The following is an 11,436-nucleotide window of genomic DNA, read 5'->3' as shown; positions in this document are numbered from 1 at the left end:
TACTATGAACAAACTATCATTTATTTAATAAGTCCTACTAATGGGTATTTAGGTTGTTTTAATTTTTTTGTTATTGCCAAAAAAGTCAACATATATACATATAAATAGATATATGCATATATGTGTATCTAGATTAAATCTATAGCATTAGAATTGAAAGGTCAGGATATGGTGCTTAAATAATTTGTATGTTTATTTCCAATTTGCTTTTCAGAGTTTGCAACAACTAATTTGAAAGTGAAAAAGAAAATCACGGTGCGTGGATCCCATTGCATCAAATTATCTACATTGGTTTTTGAGCACATTATTTCTAATTTGAGGAATCGCTTATTTCTTAACTTTATTCTAGCATGTTTTTCATGAAGATAAAACATATTAATGAAACATGCATGGAGTTCTTTTAATAGATACTTTTTAAATGCCAAATGAGAAATTGATTTGAATCAATTTTTCTCACATTCAACTGTGAAATATAATCTGTCCAGGGCAATGTCATTAGATCTCTCATCTGACTGTGAGTGTCCTAATTGTTTGGAGAGTGCTCAGAATGAGTCTGATTGGAATCCCTCCTCCAGCAAGAGAGGTAACAGTTCTTTATATCCAAGATCAAGGAAGAAATCCATGCGTTCTTCCAGTGCACAGTGCTTTCCTTCACAGCTTTGTGCCACAAGGCCAGAGAGTGATAATAAAGAAGACTTAGCATTTCTTCCCTCAGAGGAGGAAAGCTATGTGAAGTTTTTTCAAAACAATCTTCTCAGTCTGAGCTCCAAAGACATCCAAAGGAAATTCAGACCGTTGAGAGAGTGGACCATCCAAGAGTTAGTGAGGGAGTTTGGGGATAGTGGGAAGCTCCCACCAAGCTCCATGTCCCTGGGCTACTTTAGAGATCAGGTCGCTATGACGTTCAGAAGAGCACTGTATTATTCTGGAATCTGGGTGACACATGTCCAAGGCCACAGACTTAAAAAGCACTTTTCAGCTAATTATTTCAAGAGAAATCCTGGTTGCCTACACCGGCTGATTCCCTGGCTGAAACGAGAACTGACAGCTGTTTACGGAGATTATAGCTACACAGTGAAGAATATCCTAGCCACTATCCTTCATCACATGACAGAATATGATTTGGACAGTGAGTCCTTCATTCACCTCCTGGAACCTTATCTCCTACAGCACACCCACCATTTCCTGCATGAGTTTATCAGTTTCATTCATTCACCCTACAACATGGACACCTATGACCAGCGAGCCATCTATCAATGCTTTGTTGCTTCACCACAGGAAAAAGAGAACTCCATTTCACCTGCTCCTGTCATACCTTTGACTAAGGATCGTGCTCAACTGATCTCTCAACATAATACAAAGCCGTCTAAAAACATCCAGGGTCAATGGAATAAGGAGGAGAGGCCACTGTCAGGGTTAAAACTGTTTTCAAATAGTAACTCTTCCTTGAAGAAATCTGAAATTCCACCAGTCTTCCAAAAAACAGTAAGTAAAATTCATGGTGGCATCAAAGACAAAACAGAATCAAGTCACCATAAAGGCAAAATTTCTATTAACAATATGCTCCTGAATTGGGCTACCCCAAGGGAAAGGGCCCCAGGCTTACTTAATTGCAAAAAAAAAGTTCAAGAGAAAATGTTAGAAGGGATAAAGTTACTTCCTGGTCATACTCATGATCTGGACAAGAGTGAAACAACTGCACACACCACTAGTACTCCAGCAATTTCTAATCAGGTGCAACCATGGAAGTACAGTCTAACAGACAGAAGCGTTTTGGGTTTTGGTCAGAAGATAAAGTTCCAGGAAAAAAAAGGAGGAAAAAACAAATACTCAGATTCTTCACCAAAGATATTTCAAAGATTGCCCAGAGAAAGATCCTTGACAAATTGCAAATCCAGAAAGAGAGATCCCTCTTGGAGTTGCATTTCAGAAAATACCTTTTCTCCTAAGAGAGATGGTAGGAAGCAGAGTTCTTTCAGGAAAAAGAGAATGAAGTGTAGACAATCCTCCCAATTTGTCAAAGTTGGTTCACACTCCGGTAGAAGAATCCAAAGACGATCAAGGTCCAAAACTCACAGATCCAAATCCTGGTGTGTCGGATCTAGAAAGAGATCTGTAAGCAGAGAATCAAGTAATCTCTCTCTCAGAGGAAGTCACAAAAGTGAACACTTCACCCAGGATATATGCTGTGAGCCTGCAAAAGAAAATAACGTGTATGACAGTGAATCAAACGACAAGAAGGTATCTTCAACTACAGTCCAATATGCGAAACTTTCTTCAACTGCTAGGAAGAAACTCAAGAGTCCTTCTAAAGGTGAAGGAGCTTCCCAAACTGGAAGCCACTGCAACAGTCCCACATGCTTACAACTTGAAAAACACAGATCCCCAAGTAAAAAAGAGATAAAGCAAAAAACCTCATTTCCTAGAGCCAGAAGAACCAGAGCAGTTAGAAACAGAGAAAACAAATGCCAGTATTCAGATATACAAACCACAGAGGAAGTCAGTGATGAATCAGAGGATCTGGATGACATTAGACAAATTAGTAGTCTTTCTGAATGTACACCTTCCTGCAGGAAGCAAATCCACAAAAAATAGAATTCAAGTTTTCAAAGTAATTGTGGGGTCAAGAATGAATACAAAGAAGATATAATATCAGAAACATAGAGGTGCAAATTGTTTTGAAAGGCAAATCAGTCTACTCAACTAGCCACCAAGATCTTTGAAAGTACACGTATAATCTAATAACATTACTAAAAAGATTTCTCACATCACTCTGTAACTGAAAGTAAAAGCCTGATGATTGAACTCAAAGCTTATTTTGGAGACAAATGCATATTATTAAATTGGTCATACATGTAAATTTTATTTCTGCCTGCTTTCTTCAAATGAATTGAATTATTAAATTATTTGATTTATTTTTTAGTTTCTGAATTTAACTATAACGATTGATTACCTGAAGTTCCAAACAGCAGACTATGCTAACAATAGGAGTATAACTTTCCTAATACAAGTTATACATATCAAATGTGTACATCAAGTTATACATATTAAGTGTTACTTAAAAGATAACATATATTGAGGTCTATGATACTCCACACCTAATACAGTTTCACTCCCTGGAAAATAAGACAAGAATATTGTCTTAAGATAAAGTCATTGTCTTCAAGTATTTCACAGTACAGTTGCAAAAATAAATGTAAATAAATAGGCAAAAATAAGCTTTTGTGAGATTTTTGGCACAGTCTCCAACATCTCCCTTCCCTGAAAATTGTACCTGCAGATGCCCTGAAATCTTCATTAGAAGCTGCCATGTTTTTATGTAATCCTGATTTCCCACTCACAGTAGCACAGTTCAGTGATTGTGGCTACATCTAAGCCAAGATAATCATAGTATTTTGCTTCTCTGGCCACACAATATAGTACTTCCCTGGTATTTTTCAAACTGGTTCTGAGAAAAAAAGACTGTTCTTTCCCCCTGGCAGCACATGGTGAAAGATTGAAAGTTGAGAGACACTATCAAGAACTGTATTTCTTTTTTTTTTTTTTTTTCAGTTGGAGTCTCACTCTGTCACCCAGACTGGAGTGCAGTGGCCGCTCCCGGCCACCGCAGCCTCAACCTGCTGGGCTCCGGCGATCCTTCCGCCTCAGCCTTCCGAGTAGCCGGAATTACAGGCATGCGCTACCATGCCTGGCTGATTTTTTGATTTATTGTAGAGAAGGCAGTTTGAGGTGAAAGAGAAGAAGTCTAAGAGAAAAGCAGGAGAAGTCATGTGGGAAAAGCCTTAGAAGCAGGACCTGATCACCTAGAACTTCAGCTGTCATTCTATTTTAACCCTTCCCTAAGTTTTGTCTTATTACATTTCCTCTTTTCCTCCTTTATTCAGTTAGGATTTTCAGTCACTTGCAATCAAACAGTTCACTAAGAAGTGACACAATAGAAGTCTGCTAGAGAATGGATAGGGAGCAACAATTATCTTCGGGAGGTTTTTGAAGACTTCTTGGGAAGTTATATATGGGTATGGTCTTGAAGGATAAGTTGAAGTTTGCTAGGTAAATTTTTGGGCAAGGAGTGACTTAAAGAAAAGGAAGAAAAATAAAATTTTCCAGTACTCCTAATGTAGCTGGGAAATCCTGTTAGGTACAATGAGAAGGGAGGTTGATGCCTTGTTATTAAAAGGAATGAAACCAGCCTGTTCTGAGTTCACAGCAGTCACAAAAGAATGATGACTTCACAACTGAATTTTTCCAAGCAGTTAAAAAACAAATATAAGTTTAATTCAAACTCTTCACAAAAATCGAAGAGGCGGGAATAATTTCAACTGACAATATGAAGCCAGAATTACTCTGATAGCAAAACAAGACAGACGAACGCAAAACAAACAAATAAAACCACAGACAAATATCACTGATGAACACAGGCATGACAAAGTCTTAGCAAAAAACCAACAAATTAAATTCAACACTACATTTTTGCATATTGTTAGAAATAGCAATTGAATTAGATTTTGGCCTTTTCTATATTCATTAGTAAAGGGGTATAAGTTTCTTAATTATATTCTCTACTTTTGCAATCCTATAACCTTAATTTTTTAATAGAGGAAGCATATTAAAATAATAATAAAAAAGAATTCAAATTTATTATTTTTAAACAACTATTTATTTATTTTAGTAACTCTTTTGAAAAATAATCAAGACATATTCCTGAAGAAATCTTAGAAATCCTATGTAACAGAAATAAATTTGTTCTAGTACATTCAGTTGTAAATATTGCCATATTTCCTTTTATTGTTTATTAATGCACCGTTTCATCTAGTTAGATGAACCATCTACTATCAGCCATGAGCTCAACCCTTCATAATAGAGATTCATGGGTATGTGTACAAAGTCCTGAAATTAGAAATAGGAAATCAATTGTAGTAGTTCAGAATGCTACAGTTTGGCAGCAGTTTATTAAAAGAAAGTAAAACTGGTATGTCGTCAAAAGTATACTTATGAACCATCAATGTTAATCTGCAATAAAAGATGTAAAGAATTTCTATGGGTTGGGAAAGCCAAAGTAGATATATCAATGCCTTCAATGAATGTGCTGTAGGAAAATATATTTCTCTGAATGTCTTGCTGAGCAATTCTGACTTTCTTTAAGTGTAAAGATCCAGGAGGGTGATGTCTGCTTAATCAAAGAAAGCCTGTTCTGTCAGAGTGGTCTTATGGTTTCTTTAAAAGTGAAGCAAGAGCCGGGCACGGTAGCTCCGTCTGTAATCCCGCGCCTTTGGGAGCCTGAGGTGAGTGGATTGCGTGAGCCCGCGGGTTCGAGACCTGCCTGGGCAACTTGGCGAGACCTCATTTCTACAATAAATCAAAAGTCAGCCGGGCGTGGTAGTGCGCGCCTGTAGTTCCAGCTACTTGGAAGGCTGAGGCGGAAGGATCGCCGGAGCCCAGCAGGCGAGGCTGCGGTTGCCGGAAGCGGCCACTGCACTCCAGTCTGGGCGACAGAGTGAGACTCCAACTCAAAAAAAAAAAAAAAAAAGTGAAGCAAGAGCCCAGAGGAGGAAGGGAGCCCTCATCCTTGGAAGTGTTCATGCTTGGCTGAATTTTAATACTATAAAAAATTTGACTGGATGTTGTCTAAATTCCCATCTAACTCAAAGATTCCAAGACTCATTAAAGAGTCACAGAAATTTGCTAATGAACCAAAAACATATTACCCTTAAATATGGAAATAGCTTTTCATGGATGAGAAAAAGAAAAAAACACAGTAACAATAACTACATTGAAAGCTTACTAGTTGTAATACATATACAGGCACACACACATACACACACACACACACACATTCTACAGGGTATTACTTTAATCTATATTTTATGGATGTGTAAGGCTAGGAAGTGTTGCAGTCTGGATTCAAACCCAAACAGCCCCTAATGACCTCAACTCCAGCATCAGTGATTTTAAACTACAACCTGACACTACCTATTTTTCAGTTGTACAACTGGTGAACACATTCACAAACACTGTGTCATTTTACTTTTACAACAAATTAGATTGGTTTGATTATGCTCATGATTTCAATGAGGAAAATGAGTTTCAGAGAGGTTATATTACAACAAGCAACAGAGCTAGGAGTCAAACCTATAGGTCTAACTGCCCACGCTTTGTATTTTTATACTTATTCTGGCTACCTGAGCTTTTCAAATCTAACTCAGAAACACAGTGTAATCACTTAGTCTTCTCTGCTACTGAGAGTATTTTTTCATTCAATATCCAGCATACTAACATAAACATGCAGGGTTAGGTGCGAGGGGTCATTTCTATTTAATTATAAGGATAAAAAGCAATTCTTCTTTCCCAAGTTCACCCTGAATTGTTCTTTTGATGCTAATGAGGTTCATCTCAGCCAGCTGGGAGCAGGCAGGTGACTGATTTTCAATACATATGCTTCAGTTCACACAGTCTCTTTTCTACGGCTATGGGTCAGCTGAAACCCTGGAGGTCCAGGGCCAGTTTTTATCTCTGTCCTTGACTTTCTAGTGCTCTTTGTGCTGATACTCCTTGAGATACATTTAATCTGTCTAGTAAAAAACAGGCAAAGAGAAATGAGGTGTCTGAAGATACTTGAGAGTCATTGTCAGGTATGATTATTTAAAAAGAGTGTTATTAATACTTATATATTTCCATTGTGCATCTTATGCTAACGTGAATTTGTCAATCTCCACAGCTACTGCTTCGGAAAGGTCTTCCTTCTGTGTTCACCAGAACCATGTGAGTAACTTCCTAACTGGTTTCCCTGTCTCTGGGTTCTCTCTCCAGATAGTCATCCACACTGCTACTGCCATTCTAATCTATAGATTTATTCATGTAATTTCCATGCCTAAAATTCTCCATTGATTCCCTGTCACATAGAGTATCCTCTAACCTCAATCCATTCATCTATCCTTTTGTACTTATACATAAAGCATAAACACAAACATATGTACATATGTGCATGCTGTTTCACGCACAAAAACATGCATGCCCTGTCTCCTACCAAAAGAATAGATTGCAATTTCCTTGTTTTAAACAAATACATTCCCTTCACAACTCTTATTCCAGAGTCTTTCTTAATACAGTTGTTGAATAAATATGTTTCCTCTAATTGGTTTGATATTATTGAACAGTATGATATTAAATGATTTAACTTCTCTGCAATTCAGTTATCACCTCAGTTAAATAAAACTGATTCAATCCCTTTTTGAATCACTGATCTTAAGTTCTGTAAAATAATGTCACTGCCTTGCATTTGAGGCTTCCTCACCCTTCTCCATGACAGTGATTTTGACTGAACTAATCTTTTATACCCACCTAGCTTTTTTTTAAAAAATCACATTATTGTGGTATATGGCAGATTTTAAATGGTTTGCTGGCCTGTAATATAATTTAGACTTGGAAATACTCTGCTACAGGATCTGTAGATTTCTTTCAATTTCTAATATTCTATACATCTTTGATTTTTTTATTAAATTAAATAGTCACATCAAAGTGACTATTGAACTACCGGAAGTATTTTATAACTCAGTGCTGATAAAAATTTTTGTAACATTATTAAGTGTTCCAAAGTAAACTTTTAAAACATTGTTTGAAAATGCAATCATGTGCAGTTTTGTCTCATTGGCATATGGTTTATTAATGTGAATTATAAAATATCTGAGCAAAGGCAGCTTCCACATTTGCAGTAATGTTCTAATTTGTAAAACTGTTTAGTGTGTTAACAAGTATATTTTCTATATTAGCCTTCACAAACAATTGTTATAAATATTATTTTAATATATGAAATATTATACAAAACATTGTTAGAAAGATTCTGCATGTATACTCATTATTTATATATACATATAACTCAGAAGAATAAGGTACATAAATGTAAGGCAGTGATCAATAGTCCCCTCTGCTTAACCCTTTGATGACTTCCCAGACTCCACTGTAGCAGGGAAGCAGGTTCTTTGCTTTCCCCTCCACCTCTCCCATAAATTCAACAATTAGAAATTCCCATTAGAAAGTGGATCAGGCCAGGTCTTTATTCATCTTTGCTGATTTTCTATCTTGGAAAGTTCTTTACTCCATTATTGTTTAGAAGATTTACTTGATAGTTTCTCAATTATCAAGTTGTTAGAAGTGAACAATCACTTCCTTTGTGCCTTCAAACTTCTATTGTAATACCAAAAATACTTATTTTTCTATTTTTATTTTACATATCTGAGTTCACTTTCTCATTCCCCCTTCCTCAAGAAGGAGAGTTTCTTTAAGAAAAAGACTAATTTGGCACATAATAAGCACTTAGTCAATGCTGACTGGACAAATGAATGATGAAAGACACAGAACAAAATCTTAAATGTGACTTGAGCAGGATTAGTGGTTGTAAGAGCCATCATGAGGAAATAGTGATTCAAGAAGGGCTTCTGCCATGTAATCCACTGTAATTCATTTCAATCACTCTTCTGCATTAGAACCAAAAAGACAATCAACTGTACCTAGGCAAAGTAAAGCCCAAGGTCATTCTAAAGGATGTCTTTAGATAGTCACTTATGTGCTGATATAAAAGTCTCTATATACTATCTTAAAAGAAATTTGCTATATTAAAAATTTAGAATCACTAAATCTGTATTTTAATATCAGGCCTCTGTGATTAATATGCATGTTATTTTGAGAAGCTCTTTTTTAACAGTTGTAGGACTGAACGCCAGCTAGATTTATGATTTTAAAATACAAACTTATAAAATACAAGTGTTGTTCATGTAGTAGACAACCATGGTGATTAATAAACAAGATTCTAAGTCAAATGAAAATTTGAGATTGACATTTGTAGTGTGAACAGAATCTAATTAATGAACTTAAGCAGGTATTCTTTATTTATAACTATTTGGATGAGTTTCTTTTTAGAAAAAAATATATATTTATATATACACTATATAACTTTAATATCATATGTATAAAAAATGGATGGAAATTCTATATATGAAACATACAAGAATGTGTACACCAAGGCAGGAATGCATTGGCAGTTTATGTTAATAAAGTTCATTAAGATTTTACAAACCATTTATGGAAGCAGAATAGCATAGTGGCTAAAAGTATAGACCAGAGTCAGGCTGCTGTCTGGAGTTAAATCCTTATTCTATGCTTATTAGTTGTACGACCTTTGTCAAGTTATTTAAAATCTTAATTGTATCAACACCAACAACATTTCCCCAAAGCCCACAAAGACATGGACACTAAACCGTATGATGCTGAACAACAACTGGATCAACACTGAAATCAAAGCAGAAGTTAAAAGATTTCTGGAAACAAATGAAAATGAAGAAACACCTTACCAAAACCTCTGGGATGTCATGAAAACAGTTCTAAGAGGGGAATTTATATCTCTATGAGCACACATCAAGAAAAGAAAGACCACAAATTGAGAGCCTAAAAATCACCTAAGGGAACTGGAAAGAGAAGAACACCAAAACCCCAACTTTAGCAGAAGAATCCAAATCACCAAAGTAAGAGCCCAAATATGGGATGTAGAAGATGAAAATATTGAAAACATCAACAAAACAAAAACCTGGTTCTTTGAAAGAATTAACAGGATTGACGGACCCCCTAGTCAGAATTACCAAGAAAAAGAGAGAGAAAAACCCAAATAAACACAACCAGAAACACAAAAGATCAAATCACAATAGACTCCAAAGAAATACAAAAGATTATCAGAGACTACTATGTACACCAATATGGAAACAAACTTGATAACCTAAATGAAATGGAGGACTTTCTGACATCACACAACCTCCCCAGGTTGAAACAAGAAGACATTGAGAAACTAAATAAACCAATAACAATCCAGGAAATTGACTCTGTCATATGAAAACTACCTACCAAAAAAAAGTCCTGTACCGGATTGCTTTCCAGCAGAATTCTACAAAATGTACAAGGAAGAGCTGATATCAATTCTATTGAAAGTATTCCAGACAATTGAGATGGATGGAATTCTCCCCATATCAGTTTCCGAAGCTAACATCACACACTGATACCTAAAGCCAGGTAAAGATTCAACAAAACAAAACTAAAAGAGAACTACAGGCCAATATCCCTTATAAACATAGATGCAAAACTCCTCAATAAGATTCTAGCAAATAGAATCCAAAAACACATCTCAAAAATCATTCACTGTGACCAAGTAGGCTTCATCCCCAGGATGCAGGGCTGACTCAATATTCGCAAGACCATAAATGTAACTAAATACATCAACGGATGTAAAAACAAGAACCACATGATTATATCATTAGATGTAGAAAAAGCTTTTGATAAAATCCAGCATCTCTTCTTGATAAAAACCCTCAAACACCTAGATATAGAAGGAACATACCCCGAATAGTAAGTGGCATTTATGATAAACCCACAGCCAACAAATTGTTAAATGGACAGAACCTGGAAACATTTCCCCTGAAAACTAGAACAAGACAAGACTGCCCACTCTCACCCCCCTTGTTCAACATTGTTTTGGAAGTTCTAGATAGGGCAATTAGACAAGAGAAGGAAATCAGGGGTATCCAAATGGGAAAAGAGAAAGTCAAGTTATCCCTCTTTGCTAATGATATAATCTTATACCTTGAAAATCCAAGAGAATCTGTCAAAAACCTGCTTGCATTGATAATGGACTTTGGAAAAGTCTCAGGGAACAAAATAAATGTGCAAAAGACAAATACATTCCTATACACCCAAAACAAGGAGGCAGAGCTGCAAATAAAAAGCACAATCCCTTTTACAAAAGCCACAAATAAATAAATAAATAAATAAAATACCTCAGTATCTTCCTAACCAGAGAAGTGAAAGAACTTTAAAATGAGAACTACAAAACACTGCTCAAAGAAATCCAAGAAGACACAAACAAATGGAAAAATAGTCCATGCTCATGGATAGGAAGAAACAATATTGATAAAATGTCCATTCTACCAAAGGCAATTTGCAGATTCAATGCAATACTCACTAAATTACCAACATCATTCTTCTCAGAATGTTCTGGAAATGACGATACAGAAATAAATATGGAAACATAAATGACCATGAATAGCCAGAACAATCCTTAGCAAGAGAAACAAAGCAGGAGGTATCACACTTCCAGACTTCAAACTTTACTATAAGGATAAATTAATCAAAACAGCCTGGTGTTGGAACAGGAACAGGCATAGAGACCTATGGAACAGGATAGAGATTCCAGAGGCAAAGTCTCAATTCCTCAACCAACTCATCTTTGACAAAGCCTCCAACAACCACTACTGGGGAGAGGAGAAGCTATTCAGTAAATTGTGCTGGGAAAACAGGCTGATCACATGCAGAAAATTGAAACAGTACCCCTACCTATCACCATACACAAAAATTAACTCTAAATGGATCAAAGACATAAAACCTCAAACCATAAGAATC

The 11,436-nt window shown here is 36.0% G+C and overlaps 1 protein-coding gene across 1 annotated transcript; it reads left to right on the top strand.

Moving 5' to 3' along the window:
- Window positions 1-489: 489 nt before the first annotated feature.
- LOC103270349 (E3 ubiquitin-protein ligase Topors-like) lies at window positions 490-2,650 on the top strand. Its single transcript, XM_008067881.1, is given in 2 exon segments — window positions 490-2,556; window positions 2,558-2,650. Coding segments are annotated over 2 exon segments (2,160 nt in total).
- The last annotated feature ends 8,786 nt before the right edge of the window (window positions 2,651-11,436 follow it).

Source organism: Carlito syrichta, unplaced genomic scaffold (genome assembly GCF_000164805.1).
Source record: "Carlito syrichta isolate Samal-C Ts95f unplaced genomic scaffold, Tarsius_syrichta-2.0.1 Scaffold309811, whole genome shotgun sequence".
Classification (NCBI taxonomy): Eukaryota; Metazoa; Chordata; class Mammalia; order Primates; family Tarsiidae; genus Carlito; species Carlito syrichta.
This window is presented reverse-complemented; position numbering and strand designations above follow the sequence as displayed.